This window comes from Vipera ursinii (genome assembly GCF_947247035.1).
Source record: "Vipera ursinii genome assembly, chromosome: 2".
Lineage (NCBI taxonomy): Eukaryota > Metazoa > Chordata > Lepidosauria > Squamata > Viperidae > Vipera > Vipera ursinii.
Window position 1 is genome coordinate 231,467,042 of NC_139513.1, and position 25,686 is coordinate 231,492,727.

Below are 25,686 nucleotides of genomic sequence, written 5' to 3' on the forward strand. Positions count from 1 at the left end.
TGATCTGGGCCAAGATGTTATTGGCTAGTTTTCCATTGGTAAGAACCAAAGCATGGTGTATGTGTGTTGGAGTGTGTTTATCAAGAAAAGCAATGAAAATAGTGGCTATATATAGCTTTTCCCATAAAATTCTGGCCACATAGTATTTCTCATTCAGTCATTACTTATTCCAGTGTTGTTGAATAAAGGAAACATTACAACCTCACATTTAACAAAGTATTCGGATTTACAAGTTTCTAAATATAAAATGTATCAGTAACTTTAGAAGATTTCAATCTCAGATCATATGCAAAAACAATCAACAAAATAAAATAAATAGGAGAAACACAGCTAAAAATATCACCACTATCAAGTTATTTCAACTCAATTCTAATACATTGATCTGGTTTGAGCAAATATAATGGTGCATTGTATTCTTAACATTTTTACTTTCTTTTTTTTGTGGAAATAACTAAAACACAGAATTGCTATCCGTCATTTCTTAACTTTTTATTCAAGGAGATATCTTCGGGTGTTCCTCTCTTAATAAGTCTGCTTATAATTTTGGTTTCTGAAGGCTAAAGCTCAGTTTGGATAAAATAATAGCCTAGAAATTCCCAAGCTTAAACACTACTGCTGATAGAAGCCAAAGCAGTCTCGAAGCCTCACCCAAACACCATCCCCACATGCTCTGAATTGAACCAGTCAAGCAACTACATTTTTCAGATGATTTCAACTTTAAAATACTATTTAATGCTTCTAAAATTACATTTCAGAGATAATCTGTATTTCTGGTTGTGAAACTACTTATACACAAATGTACCATACACAGACAAATATAGTGCTTGGTAGAGATTTCTGAAAATCTATAGAGTCTCCAGAGATAAAAGGAAATCAACATTTACCTCTGCCCTTTTCACCAGCAGGAGCTTTTATTGGATGGGCGTAACTTCTATTCCTAGAAGAGTGACTCAGGATCCAAATATTTTGAAAGGGTTTGTAAGAGTCTCTGGCTTTATTTTAATTAGTAGGTTTAACTTCATGTAGGGTTAAACACTGGGATGTACAGATATTCTCTGACATAGCAAAATAATTTTTATTACGCTTAAATTCAATTGACCGAGTTCATCCCTGTTTGTATAAAGAATCGCTGAAATAGATTTAATGTTGATTGCAGGAATAAAAACACTTACCTGGAAAATGTTTGCATTTAAGATGTAAGCATGTATTTATTTTAAATGTAAGTTTTAGCAATGAGGGATTTTCATTTTTTCCTTTAACTACTTAATATCTTAGAAAAATAGTTTTTAAAGGATATTTCTATTTCATTGTATGCTGTCCATATCTATAGGGTTATCAGGGCAATTGATTTATCTAACAATTATCAATTACATATAAAATGATAGCCCTTTCTGCACCATGGGGCTTTTTTTCATAATCATGGAAAGTATTGAATACTTTGTTATTTATGCTTTCTTTGTTCTCATTAGTATGCTACCAGGATTGTGTGAACTAATTCTCCATATTATGCAGGACAGTGTAATGCTGCACAGTACTAAAAGAATAAAGAAATGTATTAATAAAAATGTAAGTAAAAAGATTCTTTAAAGACAAAATTATTGTTCTCCTCTATATACTACCATACCAATGCCAAAAAGGAATTAGGTTTCTTTAAAGCAAAATGAAAGACCAAGGTGAAGAATAACTGCTAACAATAATTTATACAAACATCATAACTTCCTGAAATAATGTGGAAAAATAAGAAATTGCAAAATTACTTTCTGAATTGTCATCTGAATTACATAGTATAGTCATGAGATTTTCTAGGCATTTCAATGGAATCTGCAGCAACACAATTTACAGTAGCTCGTCTTGATGACAGCTCAGAAGCTGGGATATGGCGTAATTCTTTACGGGAAATTTTTACTGGAGTTAGTCCTTGAAATTGGGTCACTGGGTTGCCTGTCTGTGAGTGACTAAATGCTTGTGAATGAGATTTTGTGAAATGTACTTTCCCTGTTGACTCCTCACGATTATTAGAGGTAGAGAGTACTGCTTCTATAGCTTCCTCTTCAAGTGTCTCGGGTGAAGTCCGCTGTCTTCCTGTATCACCTACAGTGCAGTTTATTTCTTTTGATTTCCCTACAGTTTGGAGTCCCTGTCCGTGTTCTTCTAAAGAAATACTTGTTTCTTCTTGATTCAGCATCCCATCGTTAGAAGCATAACCTAAAATGGAATATTCAAAGCAACAATTAACTTGCATGCTTAAAGGTAAATATTACAGTTTGTTAAGGTTACAAATTTTAGTTGATTCAACTATTCACTGTGATTGTAAAATAACCTTATTGTGCAATTAAACGTTAATAAAGAAGAACATGGTCATTTGGATCTTGCATTACCCTTTCATTTATGGAAAGGACTCTAAACCTTTCTAAAGCTGAAGCTTTCATTAGTGGAAATGGAATGTGTTCACTATGTGTTTGTTTGTGTGTGTATGCGTGTCAGAGGGAGTCAGACGACATTCAGTTTTCAAATGTTGTCCCTGCTATGCTGCCAGTACCTCTATGTCTTTCCAAAGCACACTCAGTGGGAATTTAAAATCAAAACCAGACTGCGTTTGCAAAAATTAAAAATCTCTTATATGAAATCTTGGATTGTTACCTGAAAACTAAAATTTAATTTTTGCCTTAAAAGGAAGCATACAGTATATTTATTATAAATAAAACAAATGTCTGTATCTACAAATATAACATTGCAGTCTAATCCCACTCAGAATGAAATAGATGGTACTTAAATTTGATAAATGGTTAGATGGATCAATAGATAATAGATTGATAGATCTTTATGGAAACATTTCTCTTAATGTGAATTATTGCTAAGTTTTAGCTATGTTAGGATTTTAGCTCTAATATTCATACATTTAGTTTGTTTTAGAGAGTGATACGTTGATTCCCCAACAGGATCCTTTAATTTCTTCTTTAACTCTCGGCTGGTTTTCTTATAAAAAAACAAATCTCGTTCCAACTGCTGGACTTTAGCTTCATAGGCTTTAATAGTTTCTGTAGTATTTTCACCTTCTTGGTCTAAAAAAAGACAGAAATTTGTTTTACTATGTTCCATTTTGTTACGATGAACAAAGTTACAAGTTTATTTCACATCTTGTCTCCAACTTTGCAAAAAACAATATACTGTATGTATTTAAATATTTAAAAGAACCCCTATGATTTTGTACTCAGAAAAAATGAATAACCATGAAAAAATGAATAACCATGAATAAGAAAACAAAACATAATTAAAGCACTTAACAAAAAGTAGTTCACTGGTGAGAATTAGAAAATGTATAGTCATTAATGTTTTAAGAAAGCAGAAAATTGCACCTATCATAAAGTAACAATTTACTGACAGAAAGCCAGCCATTAACAAGTTTGAAAATTACTTCTTTAAACAATAATGAGATCAAGTGGGAAGAAGCACTTCTTGATGAACCTGAGGATATTGTGCCCAGATACAGATAGTCCTTGACTTAAAACCATTCATTGAATGATGCTTCAAAGTTACTATGGTGCTAAAAAAGTGACTTACGACCCATTCTCAAAGTTATGACCATCGCATCTCCCCCATAGTCACTGATCACAATTTAGGTGCCTAACAACTGACTGTTGCAATGTCTTATGGTCACAGTTTGTGACCTTCCCATCTGCATTCCAACAAGCAAAGTCAATGAGGGAAGCCAGATTTGCTTAACAACTTTCTATTCACTTAACCAAGTGATTCACTTAATGACTGAGATGAAATGGTCATAAAATTGGGTCCAATCACATGTTGACCACATTGCTTAGCAATCAAAACTCCGGTCCCAATTGTGGTTATAAGTCAAAGACTACCTGTATGTTCCTCTATAAATTGTGGATACCAAGATCCTGTTCCTCTGGTAAAGGAGGTCTTCAAATTTTTCCCCTTTGCCCCTGTAGTCTTAATTCTGACTCTGCTACCGAAGGTATGCTGATCCTATAACTTTGACATGAGACTGGGAGAAATGGAGCTCTGAACAAGTATCTTTCTCCTTTTTATCAGTTCTATCATCCAATGAATGAATTTCTGTTCACAGAAAAAGAAAGAAGTGAATCTTGACTTCTTATGGCTAATTGTGTATGGAATATGTTAAAAGAATATGAATAATCAAAGCATGTTTACCTCAGTTTATTACAACTGACATTTTAAAATGAGCTATTATAATAAGTGTCTCGTAACTCTTTGTCTATTGCTTTAAATTGTAATTTGTGGATAAGCTGTGGTAGTATATTTAAGATTTTATATTTTATATTAATGTTCAACTATTTAATCTTACAGATTGGCTCTAATGAACATCACGCATTAGATGGGAGTATGGAAATGGTAAGTATACATTTAAAATTAATTTTGATATTTCAAATATACTGTAAGGAGCAAACATAACTCTGTGATACATACAGAAAAATTCAGATTCATAAGACCAGTTAGGGCCTATCAAATTTTCATTCTCTTTTGAGTTGTTCTAATAAAGGTCTTGTCCTGTTGTATGAAATCTATTTCCCACTTTATCTATCCAAACGCAAGATCCAATACCTTTACAGTGAAGTAGTATCAACTGAATCTTTTGTTCATGTTCTTTCTGTTGAAGGGTGAGGCGCCTGTCATATTGCAGCATGAGATGTTCAAGTGCCAATTCAAGTTCTCTTATTATATTTTCTTGTTCCATTGCCCTCATTCTCAGTTCTTCAGACTGCAGTTGCAATTTATGTTCACTCTCACGGAGTCGAACAACCTAAAAATAAGTAGCATTTTCTTTGTACAAGTCTGTTTGAATAGAAATTTAATGCATTGTTGCTTAGAATAATAATATAAAAAACAGTTTGCAAGCTTGAACAGAATTGTTAACAAAATCATCTTAATTCAAATATGCTATGAAACATACATTCATAACATCAGAGGTTTCACTGTTCTCAGAGTCATAACACATAATTACTAGAAACAAAATATTTTTATATAATTTATGATATATGCACTCAGACAGAATGGTTACTTTTAAAATATATATTATAATTTAAATTCAGAGAATTTTAAAATGTAAATGTTGGGAAAAAAATCCTCTCTGTGTCTAGTGCAAAAATCCAAAATCAGTTTTTTTATTGTGTATTTTTATACAAATTGTATTTTTACACAACTATGTACATGAATTATCAGATGTACATGAGGTGGCCATTTTATAACCAATAAAAAGAACAAGCCAAATCTTCATTGCTGAATACTATTCTGACAAACCTTGTTAAAATACTTTAAAAGAATTGCACGCAGTTCACTTGTGGACAATGATACCAACTTTCCCATCACACTGGCTTCACTTTGTGTGAGAATCTGTGAGGAGACTCTGATTGAGTTTTGATGGTTTTGTATACTTTCGTTCTTATAAGCAATGGCCGCTTCCAAGGTTTCAATTCCTTCCTCAAGCTGGAATAAAACATGCTCTTCCTAAGAAGAAACAAAGCAGAAATGTCAAATGTATTACAATAAATCTGAAGGCTATTAATGATAATAATTCATCACATAATTCCTGTGATTATGAACATACTGTAATACATATATCACATACATATCATGTATTGCAGGAAATGTTAAAAGTCTAATTATGGCATTCAGTTATTACAGTGACTTTCAAACTATTTTGAAGAACTCATGGGTTCTTCACAAGTTTATCATGTGCTTCTTAAGAGAAAGCAGAAACAGTATATAAGTATCTGTAGAAAAGGAGCCAATTCTCAAATCTCTCATTTATTGTGCTTGAAAAAAGTCTCTTGTCTATAATGGAATTAAGTATGCAAACTGAAATATTTCAAAATGAGATATGTTTCTTTTATTTATTTATTCCACTATTTAAAAATATTGTTCACCAATTCTCCTCCTCCTGTGGCTTTTTGCGATTTTTGCCATTTTTTTAGTAGTAGACATTTCCTTTTTTTAAAAAGTTATAATCCAGAAAGGGAAAGTAAAAAATAAAGGTGAGGGGTTTTGCCTCTTTCTCAGTATCCTTAACTCTTTAGTCCCATTTGGCACTCCATAGTTCTATAATCACATGATCTTTCACAACTTTCCCTTATCTCTTTGTTTAATGAAACTGTATTCCTTAATTTAACAAAACTACATCCCTTAACTTATAGGGGCTGCTGCTTTTTAGAAGCAGAGAAGAAAATACACACAGAAAATGGAAGGACATCTTTCCTGGAAGTAATTTTCACTGTTCAATTTCTTCTGAAAAAATTTAACAAAATACTATGATTCTTTAAAAAAAATATTTTACCAGCTCTACATATTAACAGTTTACTTACTAATTTGATTGCATTTGGATTTTTCTATTAACAGCAGCTAATAGTTATCAAATAGATAATGACTCACTTCTGGTGATAACACTCTGCCATTCTTTAACTTCTCATCCACACTATTTCTTCTTTTCAACAGCTGATCCCTTTCTTTTTGCAAAGCCTGAACCTCTTCAAAAATCTTCCCTTGTTCATCAGTGGCACTCCTCTGAAGCTGCTTATTTTTGTCACAAAGTTCTTGATCTAACATACTTAGACGGGTAGATAATTTCAAACTATCTTCATTGAGAGCCTATGAAATCACAAATGAAGATATAATCCCTTTAAGAACAATAATTGTGAAGAGAGATGTGGCACTTTAAAGACTATCCAGTTTAATATGGCATAAATCTTCATATAATATATTCTACTGGAAATAAACTCTTTAGAAACTTAGCATACCTTCATTCCTCCATGGCTAAACTAATACTATGTACAATGAATATAGTCCTATTAGACCTCTCAGCGGCTTTCGATACCATCGACCATGGTATCTTGCTGCGGCGTCTCAGGGGATTGGGAGTGGGAGGCACGGTTTTACAGTGGTTCTCCTCCTATCTCCAGGGACGTTCGCAGTCGGTGTTGACAGGAGGGCAGAGGTCGACCGCGAGGTCTCTCGTTTGTGGAGTTCCTCAGGGGTCGGTCCTCTCGCCTCTCCTGTTCAACATCTATATGAAACCGCTGGGTGAGATCATTCGTGGTTTTGGAGTTTTTCTTTCGACCCCAAACCACCCCAGTGATGCTCTCAATGTGATGTCCCGTTGCCTGGAGGCGGTCCGGGTCTGGATGGGGAGGAACAGACTTCAACTCAACCCCGACAAGACTGAGTGGCTTTGCATACCTTCATCCCGGGTCTATTCGGATATTCCATCTCTTTCTATGGGGGGTGAATTACTACCCCCTGTAGATAGGGCTCGCAACTTGGGAGTCCTCCTAGATTCACGGCTCACCTTGGAAGACCACATAGTGGCTGTGACTAGGGGGGCTTTCGCCCAGGTTCGCCTGGTGCGCCAGTTGCGGCCCTATCTAAGCCGGGATGATTTATGCACGGTCACTCATGCGCTCGTGACCTCTCGTCTAGACTACTGCAACGCTCTCTACATGGGGCTGCCCTTGAGGACCACCTGGAGGCTTCAACTGGTACAGAATGCGGCCGCGAGAGTTGTGTTGGGAGTCTCCCGATACTCCCATGTTACACCTCTGCTCCGTGAGCTGCATTGGTTACCAGTTGTCTTCCGGGTGAGATTCAAGGTACTAGTAATGGTGTTTAAAGCCCTACATGGCAGGGGTCCGGAGTACCTCAGGGAACACCTGCTGCCGGCATCAACCTCCCTGCGCCCTGTGCGTTCCCACAGAGAGGGTCTCCTCAGGGTGCCACCGATCAGAGAATGTCGATTGGTGGCCCCCAGGGGGAGATCCTTCTCTGTGGGCGCTCCGGAACTATGGAACCAGTTACCGGTAGAGCTCCGGATGGTGCCCGATCTTCGCTCCTTTCGCCGCGATCTGAAGACGTTTTTGTTTGCACAAGCCGGCCTGGCCTGATGGGGGATTGGTGGGGTTTTTTATTCTTGTATTTTTACTGTTGTATTTTTGGGGTTTTTATAAATGTAGCATATTAATTGTTTTAACGGGCAACTATTTAATCTCCTTTTAATATTTGTAACTTTGTATTTTATTCTTGCCCTGTGAACCGCCCTGAGTCCTTCGGGAGAAGGGCGGTATAGAAATATTAATAAAATAAAATAAAAATAAATAAATAATGTAGGGTAGATGCAGATAGCGTTTGGCCAGATTTTGTTTCTCTGAAATCATGACTAATGATTTCATCATACTTTCTTTAGCTTTTTTTGTGATTTCAATTTAACTGGTCATCTGGTAAGAACATCTACCATAAGCTTCTGCTCAATTTAAAAGGTAAGTGAAAGGGAAGCGTGTTTCTTAGCAGTTTAACATTACCGATATGGGGGAAAGTGCAGAACTAAGGAGAAGAAACAAGTTGAGAATTCTTGTCAATGGAATCCCAACTACCTAAAGCAGAGATGTCAAACACGCAACGTCACATGACGTTGCACGACGTATCGGAACTTTCCCCCCATTTCTGGCAATTGGGTGGGCGCGGTTTCGTTGTGACATGTCCGGCCTGTTGGTTGGCAGTTTGACATCCCTGACCTAAAGTGTCAGCATTCATCTTGGAAAAAAAACATTTTCTTAGCAATTCCATTTGCATCGTAGCACAACAAGAAGTTAATTTACTATTTTGCCAACAGAAATGTGTAGGCATGCAACTGCAAAGCCAATCTAAGAAAGGCAGAAGTGATGCTTGTACTAAAACTAAAATATATCACCTGATAACAGAAAATAGTGTTAAGAAAATACATTTTCTACGTTGGTTTGACATGTATTGGCTATTATGGGAGAAACAGCAAAACAATGTACAAAACATTCAGTAGTAGATCTATCTAATATTTCTCATTAAAAATCAGTTAATTTGAAATTGCTAAAACATTTTTATACTGAAGACACAGAGTGTAAATGCAGAGTGCTAATTTCTAACTTCAGTTCCTAGCATATCGCAGTATTAAAAAGTACCTGGCTGGATCTGAGTTTTTTAATTTCCAAATGGCTTTTCTCCTGCATCAGTGTTTCCTTCTTTAAAATAATCGCTTCTCTTCTTTTTAAATCTTCCTCCAAAGCAGCTAACTCTTGATGCTGATGCAAAATCTTTTCTAATTCTTCATCTAAGCATTTCTTTTTCTCTTCTAATTTCTACATTGAACAGAAATGATGCACAAATTTAGCTCCTCAATTATACTAAATTTAATAGTAAGCTTTAATACTAAAACTAGTTTAAACAGTGCTTATTTTTCAGTGGGTTAAAAGTTCCAACTGGCATTTATAGTGTAATTCTATGCACATCAACCAAAAGCAAGTCACACTCAACTCAGTGGGACATACTGTACAATTAATAGTAGAGGACTATTTAATTTAGTCAGGTCAAATGGAATACCTCACAAAACTATAATTTGCCCATATACTAAAAAACACCTTTTAAGTTATAAAATCAAATCTGACAGATACAAGGTATTGTAGCAACATACAATTCCACAGAGAGCAGAAAAGGAACACAGGCCAATGTTGCATTGGTATGTGCTGAAGAGAGAGAATGGGGAGTTGCATAGCTTGTCTTCCTGCTGAGGGACCAGAGCCAGCATTCAGAGGGAGGCAGGAAGTGCAAGTGCAGGTAGTCCTTGACTTACAACCATTCATTTAGTGACCATTTGAAGTTACAACAATGTTGAAAAAAGTGACTTATGACCATTTTTCAGAGTTACGATTGTTGCACCATCCCCTTGGTCACATGATCAGAATTTGGGCCTTTGACAATTGGCATGTATTTATGACAGCTGCACTGTCCCTGGGTCATTTGTAACCTTCCCAGTCAGCTTCCAACAAGCAAAGTTAATGGGGGAAGCCAGAGTCACTTAACGACTGCATGATTCACTTAACAACTGAAGTGATTTGCTTAACAACTGTGGCAGGAAGATCATAAAACGGGGCACAATTCACTTGCTTAGCAATGGAAATTTTGGGTTGAACTGTGGTTGTAAGTCGAGGACTACCTGTAGGTAGAAGCTTTTTCAGAAGAACAGTAGAAGAAAGGCAGAAACAGCTCTATGGCTGTACCAGCAACCTGCTACGGTAGTACTGGAAGCAAACATTTGTCGCTCACCCAGAAATGAAATGCCTAAATGCTAGTAGAAGCTCCGACCAGTTATAAAGGATACCTGGCCGAAAAGCCTAGAACACACTAGCTGGCAACCAAGAGAATGGTTATCTGGGAGGCTGAAGAGTGTTTTAAGCTAAGGAGAAAAGATTTTCAGTTTTTCTGTACACCATAGCTGTGAGAGTGGCTAAGGGCAAGACCAGTTAAGCCCTGATATTACATAAGATAGACCCTAAGTTGCATCAGAAAATAAATGCTATTTTTGTATTAGAAATCCTGCTCTACAAACAAAGAAGCCAGAACTCCTTTGTTTGAGGTCTGTCCATCTACAAAAAAGAATCCATCACCTGCTTCTAAAAAAACAATTTATTGTATGATTAATCATAATAAACTCTTGAACTATTCTTTGTTCTTAGTTAAAAAGAAAAATTTCCCCATAAGATAACAGAGTTCGAGGAAGTCATACGGGATAGGGGCTAAAATGGAAAACAAGATTATCTGCAATCCTGTACATGAGAAAAGATTGATTGCATGATAAATGATTCACACAACCTCTTCTGACTGGTAAAATTAAGATCTTGTTTGCCTAAAAAAATTCATAATCATCTTTGATTTATCAGTGAAGCATTTTTTTTCAAGTGTATCACTTTGTTTAAAAGATCCGCAATCCCTTTAGAGTTTAGAAAAGCTGTAACAATACTACATTTTGCCAAGCTTTTAATTGTTAAATCATTTTATTACATTATTAACAACCTTTTATTTTTATCTTTTAACTTAGCTGCCTAAAATACTTCTTAGAGGAGAAAAGCTAGGTATAAGTCACAGAAATTAAATAATAAAGAGTTGCAGCATTCCAGGCATTTAGTAGTTCCATGTTATGGATAGAGTAGAACAAGGCTATCAAAAGCATTTCAGCAGACTAGCATTACAAAACTTCAATTGCCTGCAATTGTTGGGGAGTCCCAGTTGAGTTTTTTTTCTTAAATGCAGCAATCTCTTCATCCTTTAGCTTTAGAATCTTCTCCTGCTGTTCTGTCTTTTGCTGAAGTTCCTGTAATTAAAGAAAATTATTTTATACATATTATTGGAATATTGGTAATTCAGTTCATATTTTAAAACATAAACTTTAGAGACACAAAGTATTATAATCCTTAACAGAAGACAATAAATTATCATTTACAGTCATACCCTTCCTTTACGTTAAATATTTATGTATCATTTTGATTAAGACTTTCTATACATAATCTGAGTTTGGTATAATGGTTAATGACCATGCTAAAAACCAGGAAATCATGAGCTGTAAGCACAAACCCAGCTTGGTGACTCTGGGGTAGTCTAATGGAAAACCATTTACAAAAAATATTGCCAAGAAGACTGAACAGATTTGCCCACCTAGTTGCCAGGAGTCAAGACTTGACTCTAAAGTACACATGCGCATGTGTACACACACACACACACAAACAGAGAGAGAGAGAGAGAGAGAGAGAGAGAGAGAGAGAGAGAGAGAGAGAGAGAGAGAGAGAGAGCACAGTAATCTTTATAAGTCTCAACAGTTGATATCGACTTACTGCAATATTGTTGAAAGGCCTGGAGCTGAAGTAAAATACATGGTGTCTCAAGTAAATTCAGAATTGAAATACGAATTGAATTAGGAACCTTTTTGGAATTTGACTGTAATATACAATTTCTGAAACCCTTCTTCAGTGAATAATGACATGCAGTTACCGTATTTTCCGGCGTATAAGACGACCCCCTACATTTCCTGTTAAATTATAGGGTTTGGGCTATACTCGCCGTATAAGACTACCCCTCTTCCAATGCACACCAAATAAAAATTAAAAAACATCAGATTTGATTTTAATATGGTAATTTTAATTCAAATGCTTATGACATGCAGGTACTTAGTAGGAAAACTCACTTATAAATATAAGGCTGTTTGTCATCAAACATGTAAACATAAAACAGTGCAAGTGGATTAAACTTAATAATAAGTTGGAAGGGACCTTGAAGTCATCTAGTCCAACCCCCTGCTAAGGCAGGAAACCCTATACCATTTCAGACAAATGGCTATCCAGTCTCTTCTTAAAAACTTCCAGTGTTGGAGCATTCACCACTTCTGGAGGCAGGTTGTTCCACTGGTTAATTGTTCTAACTGTCAGGAAGTTTCTCCTTAGTTCTAGGTTGCTTCTCTCCTTGACTAGTTTCCATCCGTTGCTTCTTCTCCTGCTTTCAGGTGCTTTGGAGAATAGCTGGGCTCCCTCTTCTTTGTGGCAGCCCCTGAGATATTGGATCACTGCTATCATGTCACCCCTCACCCTTCTCTTCGTTAAACTTTGTTGTTGTTAGTTGTGAAGTCGTGTCCGACCCATCGCGACCCTATGGACAATGTTCCTCCAGGCTTTCCTGTCCTCTACCATCTTCTGGAGTCCATTTAAGCTCACGCCTACTGCTTCAGTGACTCCATCCAGCCACCTCATTCTCTGTCGTCCCCTTCTTCTATTGCCCTCAATCTTTCCCAGCATTAGGCTCTTCTCCAGTGAGTCCTTCCTTCTCATTAGGTGGCCAAAGTATTTGAGTTTTAGCTTCAGGATCTGGCCTTCTAAAGAGCAGTCAGGGTTGATCTCCTCTAGGACTGACCGGTTTGATCGCCTTGCAGTCCAAGGGACTCGCAGGAGTCTTCTCCAGCACCAGAGTTCAAAGGCCTCAATTCTTTTGCGCTCAGCCTTTCTTATGGTCCAGCTTTCACTGCCATACATTGCAAGTGGGAAGACCATAGCCTTGACTATACGCACTTTTGTTGACAGGGTGATGTCTCTGCTTTTTAGTGTGCTGTCTAGATTTGCCATGGCTTTCCTCCCAAGGAGCAAGCGTCTTTTAATTTCTTGGCTACAGTCCCCATCTGCAGTGATCTTGGAGCCCAGGAAAATAAAATCTGTCCCTACCTCCATTTCTTCCCCATCTATTTGCCAGGAATTGAGAGGGCCGGATGCCATGATCTTGGTTTTCTTAATGTTTAGTTTCAACCCAACTTTTGCACTCTCCTTCTTCACTCGCAACAAGAGACTCTTCAGTTCCTCTTCACTTTCTGCCATTAGAGTGGTATCATCTGCATATCTTAGGTTGTTGATATTTCTTCCAGCAATCTTAATTCCAGCTTTTGATTCATCTTGCCCTGCCTTTCTCATGATGTGCTCTGCATATACGTTAAATAGGCAAGGCGACAGTATACAGCCTTGCCGGACTCCTTTCCCAATTTTGAACCAATCAGTGGTTCCGTGTCCAGTTCTCACTGTTGCTTCTTGGCCCGCATATAGGTTTCTCAAGAGACAAATAAGATGTTCTGGTACTCCCATCTCTTTAAGGACTTGCCACAGTTTGTTATGATCCACACAATCAAAGGCTTTAGCATAGTCAATGAAGCAGAAGTAGATGTTTTTTCTGGAACTCTCTAGCTTTCTCCATGATCCAGCGTATGTTGGCAATTTGATCTCTAGTTCCTCTGCCTCTTCGAAATCCTGCCTGTACTTCTGGTAGTTCTCGATCCACATACTGCTGGAGTCTAACTTGTAGGATTTTAAGCATAACTTTACTAGCATGAGAAATGAGTGCAATGGTGCGATAGTTTGAACATTCTTTGGCACTGCCTTTCTTTGGAATTGGAATGTAAACTGATCTTTTCCAATCCTGTGGCCACTGTTGAGTTTTCCAAATTTGCTGGCAAATTGAGTGTAGCACTTTTACTGCATCTTTTAAGATTTTGAATAGCTCAGCTGGAATACTGTCACCTCCACTAGCTTTGTTGTTGCTCAGCTTTTCTAAGGCCCACTTCACTTCACATTCTAGGATGTCTGGCTCGAGGTCAGTGACCACCTCATTGTGATTATCAAGGACGTTAAGCTCATTCTTGTATAGTTCTTCTGTGTAATTTTGCCATCTCTTCTTAATCTCTTCTGCCTCTGTTAGGTTCCTGCCATTTTGGTCCTTTATCATGCCCATTTTTGCGTTGAACGTTCCCTTCATCTCTCCAATTTTCTTGAAAAGATCTCTGGTCCTCCCTATTCTATTGTTTTCTTCTATTTCTTTGCACTGTACATTTAAGAAGGCATTCTTATCTCTTCTAGCTATTCTCTGGAATTCTGCATTCAATTGGGCGTATCTTTCTTTTTCTCCCTTGCCTTTCGCTTCCCTCCTTTCCTCAGCTATTTGCAAAGCTTCCTCAGACAGCCATTTTGCTTTCTTGCATTTTTCTTTGGGATGGTTTTGGTTGCTACCTCTTGTACAATGTTGCGAACCTCTGTCCATAGTTCTTCAGGCACTCTGTCTATCAGATCTAATTCCTTAAATCTATTTGTCACCTCTACTGTATATTCAACAGGGATATGATTTAATTCATACCTGACTGGCCTAGTGCTTTTCCCTACTTTCTTCAGTTTAAGCCTAAACTTTGCAACAAGAAGCTCATGGTCTGAGCCACAGTCAGCTCCTGGTCTTGTTTTTACTGACTGTATAGAGCTTCTCCATCTTTGGCTGCAGAGCATATAGTCAATCTGATTTCTGTGTTGACCGTCTGGTGATGTCCATGTGTAGAGCCGTCTCTTGGGTTGTTGGAAAAGAGTGTTTGCTATGACCATCGTATTCTCTTGACAAAATTCTATCAGCCTGTGCCCTGCTTCATTTTGTACTCCAAGGCCAAATTTGCCTGTTATTCCGGTTATCTTTTGGCTTCCTACTTTAGCATTCCAATCCCCCATGACGATAAGGACATCATTTTTTGGTGTTAGTTCTATAAGGTGCTGTAGGGCTTCATAGAACCGGTCAATTTCATCCTCTTCAGCACCGGTGGTTGGGGCATAGACTTGGACTACTGTGATATTGAATGGTTTGCCTTGGATTCGAACTGAGATCATTCTGTCATTTTGAGGATTGTATCCCAGTATTGCTTTTCCTACTCTTTTATTGAATATGAAGGCTACTCCATTTCTTCTGAGGGATTCTTGCCCGCAGTAGTATACCTGATGGTCATCTGAATTAAATTCACCCATTCCTGTCCATTTTAGTTCGCTGATACCTAAGATGTCGATGTTCAGTCTTGTCATCTCTTGTTTGACCACGTCCAGCTTGCCTTGATTCATGGATCTTACATTCCAGGTTCCTATGGAGAAAAAATCTTTACAGCATCGGACCTTCCTTTCACCACCAGACATATCCACAGCTGAGCGTCCTTTCGGCTTTGGCCCAGTCGCTTCATTCTTTCTGGCACTACTAGTACTAGCCCTCTGCTCTTCCTCAGTAGCATATTGGACGCCTTCCGACCTGAGGGGCTCATCTTCCAGTGTCATATCGTTTTGCCTTTTGGTACTGTCCATAGGGTTTTCATTGCAAAGATACTGGAGTGGGTTGCCATTTCCTTCTCCAGTGGATCACGTTTTGTCAGAACTCTCTGCTATGACCTGTCCGTCTTGGGTGGCCCTGCATGGCATAGCTCATAGCTTCATTGAATTACGCAAGCCCCTTCGCCACGACAAGGCAGTAATCCATGAAGGGGTTCGTTAAACTACACATACCCAATTCCAGCAACCGTTTCCTATTTTCCTAATTCACTTTTTCACTTTTCCTAATTCACTCTAAAGCTTTCCCTGCGCAGAGCCTTAAGTAACACCAGCTGCCTGCAATTAGTGCAGGTTCTCATCCCACCAGGCTCAAGGTTGAGTCAGCCTTCCATCCTTCCGAGATAGGTAAAATGAGGACTCAGATTGTTGGGAGCAATAAGCTGACTTTGTAATAAGGCTGCTTGTGTGGGGTGTGTGTGAAAGCTCTAATAAGCAGGCATATACATAGAATGAAGGCTATTGCTAAGCACATTGATTTGTGCTTTAAATTGTAAGCCGCCCTGAGTCTTCGGAGAAGGGTGGGATATAAATTTATTTTATTTATTTATTTATTTATTTATTTTATTATATTATATTTTTATACCGCCCTTGTCCCGAAGGACTCAGGGCGGTGTACAGGGCAATAAATACAAAAACAGGATACAAAAGTTAAAAATGATTAAATGAATGCCCAAGGTTAAAACAATAATTAAGACGTATTAAAACCCCAACCCTAACCCATCAGACCAGGTCAGATTGCTCAAATAGATACGCTTTTAGATCGCGCCGACTAGGCGAAACGTACACCAGCAGCAAGCCCAACTGAGCTCTAGGGCCACATCTCAGGAGGAGGGACTCACACCCGACTATCTGGACTATGGTGGCCTCCGGCAGACATAAGGTCTCCCTCACAACTACTGCCACTCCATCGTCCCTACCCTGAGCCTGAGGCTGGTGCAGCACCCGGAAGCCTGATGGGCAAAGATCAACCAGGGGGACCCCGCCCTCTGGGCCCAACCAGGTCTCCATAATGCAAGCCAGGTCCGCATGCTCCTCCTCAATCAGCTCACGAATGAGGGGTGCCTTATTCATTACGGACCTGGCATTGAAATACACGAGCCTGAGCTCAGGTGGTTGCTCATCCTCGCTCCTGGTACCACGGGCTGAAATCAGATAAATGGGATTTTTTTTTAAAAAAAGACCAAATGGGAGAGGTTTTCCAGCCAGCCCACCCAGTTCCTGAGTCAAATGTGTCCTTAGAGCTAAGCAGCTGCTCTGGCTACACTTGCCTTTCAAGTTGATCTTGCATTCCCCACCTGCCTACAGCTGCTCTTCAACTTTAGAAGGAAAGACGCCCAGACCCCAGCCTGTAAAAAATCACAGACTGCAGCTTCTACTCCAATTGGTCCCGCTTTCCCTGCGCAGACTAAATGGAAGATCCACTCCAGGTTTTCCAGCCAGCCCTGTCCCTAAAGTTTCAGCACCTGGCTATAAGACGACCCCTGACTTTTGAGAAGATTTTCATGGGTTAAAAAGTCATCTTATACGCCGGAAACTATGGTAATGTATAATTTTGTGAAACTGTTTACCCATAAAATTAATACATTAACTGTATGTTTATATTCACCGAAGAAATGTTTTAGAAGTTGTGTATTATAATCAAGTGAAATGAAACCACTGTCATTAAACATAGTAGTAATTTACTTATGAAAATCTTTTACCTTGATTTTCGATTGGCCCTGCTGAATTCCTGCTTCCAGTGTTTTCTTCTTTTCATTCTCCTCCCGCAACTTTTCCTGTAATTGGGCTTGTTGATTTTTCATGTGATTAATATTCTGTTCTAGTTCTGATATACGCTTCTCATTCTGGGTAGATAATGATGCTAGATTCTTAGTTTCCTGCTGTTTTTGCTGTATGACCTGAAGTCACAGAGTAGTGTTATTTAATCAATTACTGTTATCTTATGTGATATAATACTAATCTATTGTTTGGTTAGCTTTACAATTGGACTGTTTTACTAACTTGGTGCTTGTTTAATTATGGTTCATTGCATATGTGACTAGCTTTGGGCATTTTCCACATAAGAGTGAACTATATTTTTTCTAAAAAGACACAAAATAAAAATAAAACAAAAATCATATCAATGTCCTGGTACTTTGCACAATATTGAGTCCATCAATAATTAAGTTATCAAGGATTTTTATAGATGGAGAACATTACTTTCAGAAAACAAATCTATTATTGGAAATGCTCCATAATTAATTTGTATAGCTTATATTTCTTAATATCTAGGTTATATATGATATACAGAATTATTTGGACAAGAATTGAAGAATAGGGCAAATGAGCAAAAAATACATTTCTGGAGAAAAGATCAATATTTAGGAGAGAGATTTAGATAGCAAGATAACAAAGCATTGTGGTAACCCCCCACTGAGCAGCTTTCTGATCTCCAGTTCATGTTCTAAGTCCCTTTGTTGCCGTGGCTATTAAATCTGTTCTACTATATCAGGGCTTTTCAACCAGTGGTGCGGGTACCACCTGTGGTACATTGGCACCTGGCAGGTGGTACGTGACCATCCTAGAAAAGTGGTAGCGGGGGAGGGGAATGAGCTGAACCAGTGGCCGCACCGCACAAGCCTGAGTGAGAGATGGCTGGAGCTGCAGGGCTGTCAGGGCTCAGTGGAGGCACAAGGATCAGCGCTGCTTTGGGGCTGTCAGGGCTCAGTAGAAGCGCCAGGATCAGCGCCAGGCTCCAGGTGGAGCTCGGCGCTGATCCTGGCACTTCTGAGCCCAGAAGAACCGCCGATCAGCTGGAATGTTGCAGCATTTCCAGGGTCTTGTGATTTACATTCAGATGCTTGGCAACTGATTCATATTTATGACGGTCACAGTGTCCCAGAGTCACGTGAAGAGACAAAACCTGCTGCAACCACCCAGCAGATTGGGGGGATAAAAATCAAACACCCTACACCCCACCCCCGCTGCCAATCCTCAACAGAAATGCTCACAACAATGAAAACCTCGGACAGGAGGAAGAGTGCCGCCAGGTGAACAGGCAGGTGTCTTGCTCGGCTGTGGCTTGGGGGGGCACTTTTTTCAGTGCCATTGTAAGTTCAAACAGTCACTAAGCGAAGTCAAGGACTGTCTGTACTTCATCACTTTTTTCTTTTTGAGGGAGGTCATCAAGTTTTTGACACCTTGCTAGGTGACTGGTGGTCCTCAGATGTTACCATATCCTAAAAGTGGTACAATGGGTGAAAAGGTTGAAAAGCCCTGTACTATATCACACCAACCTATTAATATTAATGAATTATGATAGTATCAAGTATCTACTCTCTATTTGAGTGAGGTGCGATATCTTGTACTTTTTGCAGATTTTGCACAGGTTTTTATGAATTTCCCAGCTGCAAATACCTGAACTTTCAGTTTTGCTACATCCATCTTTTTTCTGAATTCTTTCTGTAGTCTGGCTTTTTCAGCAATGTCCCTTAGTTCCTTGTTCTCCAACTCTTGCAGCTGCTTTTGTGTTTCTGCTAAATCAATTTTGGCCTGCTCTGCTTCATGCTCCAGCTGAGTTATTTTCAGAGAGTATTGCTGGCTTACAGATCGAGCGTCATTACCTTAAAAATAATAATCAGTTTTGACTGGGCATTGTAGCAGCTATTGTTATTATCATTTTTAAAAACCATTTAACATGTTTATTACAAAAAAAGAAAATATTCAAGATGATACTAAGGATGGTTCCTCATAAACATATTTTGTTCTCAAAACAACCATTGAGGTAGATTAAGCAGCGAAATTAAAATAACTGGTTCAACATCATTTAATACAACTTTTTAGATAAAAATTCAAAAACTGAAGATTGCTCCAATCCTAACAAATGCTGTACACTGACTTTAGGCTGCCTCAAAAAAATATTTTTTTGCACTGTGCAGCAATAATTATCTCATATAAAACTTGGTTCTTTTCTTTTATATATTGATTTCTCAAAGCATTAAGTCACAAAATACATTTACCTGTTTTGACCAATTCTTTAATGAGTTCTTCTTTCATTCTGATATTAAGGGTAAGTTCATTCATTTTTTGCTTAGCAGCAATTAGTTTTAGCTCTGAATTCTTTAACTTTTGTACATTTAGTATCTGACTTTTCTTGATCAATTCAATATCCGCACCTTTTAAAAGAAAGTATACTGTTTTAAGAACATATAACATATTCTCAGAGAGGCCTAAAATGTTAGATGTAAGCCGTTTTGGGACTAACGGAACAAAATTAGGCTAAGTATATTATAAAATGTACTGTATTTCTGGAGAAGAGATTTTTTTAAAAAAGGTTGAAATCTATTTTATTTATTATTAAGTACAGAATGTTTATGAATGCTACTGATTATATATGGACGCAACTACAGGTAGTCCTCGACTTACAACAGTTCGTTTAGTGATCATTCGAAGTTACAATGGCACAGAAAAAAGTGACATAGCTATTTTTCACACTTATGACTGCTTCAACATTTCCATGGTCACACCATCAAAATTCAGATGCTTGGCAACTCACTCCTATTTATGACGGTTGCAATGTCCAGGGGGGTCATATGATCTCCTTCTGCAACCTTCTGACAAGCCAAGTCAACAAGGTAGCCAGATTCACTTAACAACTGTGTTACTAAGTTAACAACTGCAGTGATTCACTTAACAACTGAGGCAAGACTTAACAACTTTTGCCTCTAAAATGCGGCAAAATACACAACTGACTTACTTAACAACAGAAATGTTAGGCTCAATTGTCATAAGTCGAGGACTACCTGTATATGTATCAAATATATGAATGGGCATTTCATATATAGCATAGTGAGTTATTTAAGTTTCCAGGGGTAGTTTGAACACTAATTGTCTGTAACATTGGCCAATGCAGATAAACTTACTTAAACTTGTTAATACAGTGTTCAAATATAGTATACAGTAATATGGAGATGTCTATAATAGCAAAATGTCACTTATAATATGTTAATTTTTATTTCCTGGCATTCATAATGATTTACCATATTTATTTATTTATTTATTTATTTATTGATTACAATTTAAAATGCTACATGTTTTAATTCTCTGTATAATAAAATATATTTTAATATGTCTAGGTTTTACTGACATGTTATATTATTCATTACATGTTTTGAATGCACTCTGTTTTTAAGCACTTGTTTGCTTAAAAATATTTTTACTGAAAGGCAGAATATAATAAAATATTAAAGAGCAAATATGTATACTCTATGAAATTTAACATACCGTAGTTTCCGGCGTATAAGACGACTTTTTAACCCATGAAAATCTCTTGTAAGACTTCTATGGTCTGTGTAAGCAGATATAATTAACTTTAACAGGTCTCTCCAGATAGTTTAAACTCGTAGAAACACCTTTTATATAGAAATACCTTTATTGCAATTCAGATGACATTGTGAAAGCCCTAATAAGCAGGCATATACATAGAATGAAGGCTATTGCTAAGCACATTGGTTTGTGCTTAAATTGTAAGCCGCCCTGAGTCTTCGGAGAAGGGTGGGATATAAATGGAATTAAATAAATAAATAAAAATAAAATAGGGGTGCTGAAAATTTAGGGACAGGGCTGGCTGGAAAACCTGGAGCGGATCTCCCATTTAGTCTGCGCAGGGAAAGCGGGACCAATTGGAGAAGAAGCTGCAGTCTGTGATTTTTTACAGGCTGGGGTCTGGGCGTCTTTCCTTCTAAAGTTGAAGAGCAGCTGTAGGCAGGTGGGGAATGCAAGAGCAACTTGAAAGGCAGGTGGGGAAGGCAGCAGCCAGAGCAGCGGCTTAGCTCTAAGGACACATTTGACTCAGGAACTGGGCGGGCTGGCTGGAAAACCTGGAGCGGATCTCCCATTTGGTCTTTTTTTTTTAATCCCATTTATATCCTGCCCTTCTCCGAAGACTCAGGGTGGCTTACAATTTAAAGCACAAATCAATGTGCTTAGCAATAGCCTTCATTCTGTGTATATGCCTGTTTATTAGGGCTTTCACCCCCCCCAAGCAGCATTATTACAAAGTCAGCTTATTGCCCCCAACAATCTGGGTCCTCATTTTACCTACCTTGGAAGGATGGAAAGCTGAGTCAACCTTGAGCCTGGTGGGATGCGAACCTGCACTAATTGCAGGTAGCTGGTGTTATTTAAGGCTCTGCACAGGGAAAGCTTTAGAGTGAATTAGGAAAAGTGAAAAAGTGAATTAGGAAAATAGGGAACGGTTGCTGGAATTGGATATGTGTAGCTTAACGAAGAGAAGGGTGAGGGGTGACATGATAGCAGTGATCCAATATCTCAGGGGCTGCCACAAAGCAGAGGGAGCCAAGCTATTCTCCAAAGCACCTGAAAGCAGGACAAGAAGCAATGGATGGAAACTAGTCAAGGAGAGAAGCAACCTAGAACTAAGGAGAAACTTCCTGACAGTTAGAACAATTAACCAGTGGAACAACCTGACTCCAGAAGTGGTGAATGCTCCAACACTGGAAGTTTTTAAGAAGAGACTGGACAGCCATTTGTCTGAAATGGTATAGGGTTTCCTGCCTTAGCAGGGGGTTGGACTAGATGACCTCCAAGGTCCCTTCCAACTACTACTACTTCGTCTTCTTCTTCTTCTTCTTCTTCTTCTTCTTCTTCTTCTTCTTCTTCTTCTTCTTCTTCTTCTTATTATTATTATTATTATTATTATTATTATTATTATTATAGTTTAATCCACTTGCACTGTTTTATGTTTACATGTTTGATGACAAACACCCTTATGTTTATAAGTGACAGTTTTCCTACTAAGCACCTGCATGTCATAAGCATTTGAATTAAAATTACCATATTAAAATCAAATCTGATTTTTTAAATTTTTATTTTGTGTGCGTTGGAAGAGGGGTAGTCTTATACGGCGAGTATAGCCCAAACCCTATAATTTAACAGGAAATGTAGGGGGTCGTCTTATACGCCCAGTCGTCTTATACACCGGAAAATACGGTAAGTTAATATTATAATACAAATGTCATCCTCAATCATTAATTATGTATTACTTTGAATACAAGTCCATATTTCCAGAATCCCATTCCCATTTTGTTTTTTGGACTACGTAAGACACTAATGGTATATCAATTTACCTTCTTTATCTGTAACAGCTTCTGTTGATGAAAGATTTCCAATTTCTGAACTGGCATTTTGTTGTACCTCTTTTCTTTTAGTTATATAGGTAGAAGGAGCCTGCTTCTGTGTCCATGTACGGTTTAAGGAATGTCTAATTAAAGCAGACATTTTTTTAAAAAAAAATTAAGACATACAAATACAGCTTGAGATCACAAGGGTATTACAGGTAGACCTTGGATTGCAAAAATTACTTATGACAATTTTTCACACTTATGACTGTTGTAACATCCCCATAATCACGAGATCAAAATTTGGATGCTTGGCAACTGACAAGTACAGTCAATGGGGAAGCCAGATTCACTTAACAACTGTGTTATTAACTTACTAACTGCAATGATTCACTTAACAACTATGACAAGAAAGTTCATAAAATGGGGCAAAACTTACTTAACTGTCTCACTTAGCAACATAAATTTTGGGCTCACGGTCATAAAGTTGAGGACTACCTATAATTGTAAGCATTTTTACAGTGAAAGAATGTTTTATGAGCAAAACAGTGCTGTGAGTATTGCTAGTAAATAAAAATGTGATATCGATTTTCTTTTGGCGCAATTGCTATCTTGTTTATTGAGGAATTCAAGGACACAGTTTTATAAGGACTATCGCATATTACAGAAATAGAACTTTCTATTAGCTATTCTGGAACTAAACTGCAATGTAGTTTAGATGGGCTACCTTTGTAAATATTCAAAAATTGCAATTATTGGGGAATAATGTCATAGCTAGGCTACTAAATGATATAGAGGACAGAAATCAGAAAGATCCTGTGCTGAAGGATCTGCAATGGTTGCTATATGCCTACTAAGCAAAATTTAAAGTGCTAATGTTTATCTTTAAAACTCTAACCAGCTTAGAATTTGACAAACTGAGGGACCATCTCTATTAACCTCCTTTTACTCAGATCAGCACAAAGAAGGCCTTTGAAAGTCCTCCACCAGAAGTTACGGAAAACATTGTGGACTGTTGGTTCAGCTTCTTACCATCTACTATAAAATTATTGTTTCAAATTTAAATATATTTTCATAACATGAGCTAACAGATATACACATTAAATATCACAAGCTCTAAGGTCATATATCAGACATGTCAAACACAAGGCCCGGGGGCCGGATGCGGCCCGCAAAGTGGTTTCATGTGGCCTGCGAAGCCATTCTGGAAACAGTGAGGGAACGGCCCCCACTGCCTTGGCCCTGGCCCAGAGACCCTCCTTCTGCCAGAGACCCTCAGATCTGTCCCACTCCTGCCCAGGCCCCCATAGGCACCCTTGATGTGAACAATGTAGAGCTGGCCACGCCCACCTAGTAGGCCATACACACTAGCCACACCCACCCAGTAGGCGATGCCCACCCAGGCCACGCCCACCCGGCCCCCTGAGGGCAACCGCAATGCTGATGCGGCCCTCAATGAAATTGAGTTTGACACCCCTGTCATATATGATTAAAAACATACCTAAATCTGAGTCTCCTTCTAGTCTTGGCATTGTTTTCATCATCATCACTGTGATCAGAAAAGCAATAATGAAGGACTTCATCTTGCTCTTCTATGTGATTCAACATGATCTGATTACGGGTCTGAAATCCAGCTATAACTTTACTTAAGGAATACATCGGAGGGCTTGTGTGTACCTTTTAAATAAGTTTTAAAAAAAATAGATATTTTTATCCAGGTTCTGTTTAAAAATTACTCAGTGGATAATGTAGGGCAAAATAACTTTCTATGAATCAAATCCCCATTTTTGGGGGGAGGAAGTTAGGATGAGTTATTGTGTTCGCATCTTAGCTTGTCCTAATAATCAGAACTATATTAGTTATTTTTATTTATTTGTCAAATCAGAAATTTGCCCAGCTCCATACGATTGGGTAGTGTACAACATTAAAAATAGTAAGAACAATAAAACAAAAAGCAATGTACACCCAGAAGAGAAAACTTTCAGACTAACTAAATAAAAATCCATAAGATATTTACCAACCACCTACTGTAATCCAGGCCTGGGGGAAAGCAGTATTTCCAGAGACTTTTTAAATGAAGTAGGGGTGGGATATGAATTTCCAAGGGATATGTTATAATATAGAGCAGTCATAACAGAGAAGGTAAAAGTCGAAGGCCCATTAGATGAAACTATTTGATCACTGGACCTGGAAGATGTCCGCATTGTCCAATTATATAGGATAGACAGATACTATAATAGTCAGATAGCCAGGCCCTACACCATGAAGGGCTTTATAGGTGGAAACCAGCATTTTGAATTGTACCTAGAAGCCAAATGGCAACCTGTTGAGCTCACAGAGCATTAGTGTTGCATCCATTACTACCCACCTCACTGCATTCTGGACCAGCTGTAAGTGCTTTTCCATCCAGGACTAAAATTTCCAGGATTTGGAGCCCTAAGTAGCCATAATCCCTTAGTTTTGCTGTGATTGAGACTGAATGCATCTCTCCATCCAGATTCTCAGCCTTCAGTCACTGACAGCCTCACTCAGGCACCCAGGATTGAAATGTACAATTGGAAAACATCAACAACTAACAAATGACCTCACACAGTAACTTATAGATGTTAAACAGAAGGGTTGAAAATATTGAACCCTGAAGTATCTCCAGATGAGTAGCCATAGGCCGCACCTTTCTCCCTGCCAACACCAACTAGAATTATTTGCATAGAAAAAACCAAATATAGCACAGCATCCTCCACTCCAGTTCAGAATGATACCCCAATTAACGGTATCAAAAACTGTTGAGAGATCAAGGAGAATCATGTCAGTACCATAAACCTCTGGGATTGAGTTTATATCTCTTATCAGCCTATGGCAGAGATCTTCATCTTACAATATCTAAACCACAGTGATATTCTTTTTTTGTGACATTCAAGAGACTATTCAGGCCAGTTCCCAACACTGCTATGTCCAATGCAGGCATATCAGGAATGGGCAACCTTTAAAAATATTGGAACAGAACAGAACAAAGAACCCAGCTGTGCTGTCAAAGGTGGAACAAATATGGGGGAAATATCAAATGTAAATGGAAGAAATAAATG

At 38.1% G+C, this 25,686-nt stretch overlaps 1 protein-coding gene across 1 annotated transcript in view; it reads right to left on the reverse strand.

The window, feature by feature from the left end:
• Positions 1-201: 201 nt before the first annotated feature.
• Positions 202-25,686, reverse strand: part of KIF27 (kinesin family member 27) — a 40,813-nt gene continuing 15,328 nt past the window's right edge. Inside the window, exons 7-18 of the mRNA XM_083355852.1 lie at positions 24,105-24,280; positions 22,613-22,746; positions 19,484-19,639; positions 18,882-19,087; positions 17,186-17,383; positions 11,039-11,146; positions 8,961-9,137; positions 6,409-6,624; positions 5,281-5,487; positions 4,585-4,783; positions 2,898-3,062; positions 202-2,205 (exon numbers count right to left, since the gene is read on the reverse strand). Of these exons, the coding sequence (XP_083211978.1) occupies positions 1,778-2,205; positions 2,898-3,062; positions 4,585-4,783; positions 5,281-5,487; positions 6,409-6,624; positions 8,961-9,137; positions 11,039-11,146; positions 17,186-17,383; positions 18,882-19,087; positions 19,484-19,639; positions 22,613-22,746; positions 24,105-24,280 (2,370 nt within the window). The 3' untranslated portion in view covers positions 202-1,777. The remainder of the gene's footprint in view (positions 2,206-2,897; positions 3,063-4,584; positions 4,784-5,280; positions 5,488-6,408; positions 6,625-8,960; positions 9,138-11,038; positions 11,147-17,185; positions 17,384-18,881; positions 19,088-19,483; positions 19,640-22,612; positions 22,747-24,104; positions 24,281-25,686) is intronic.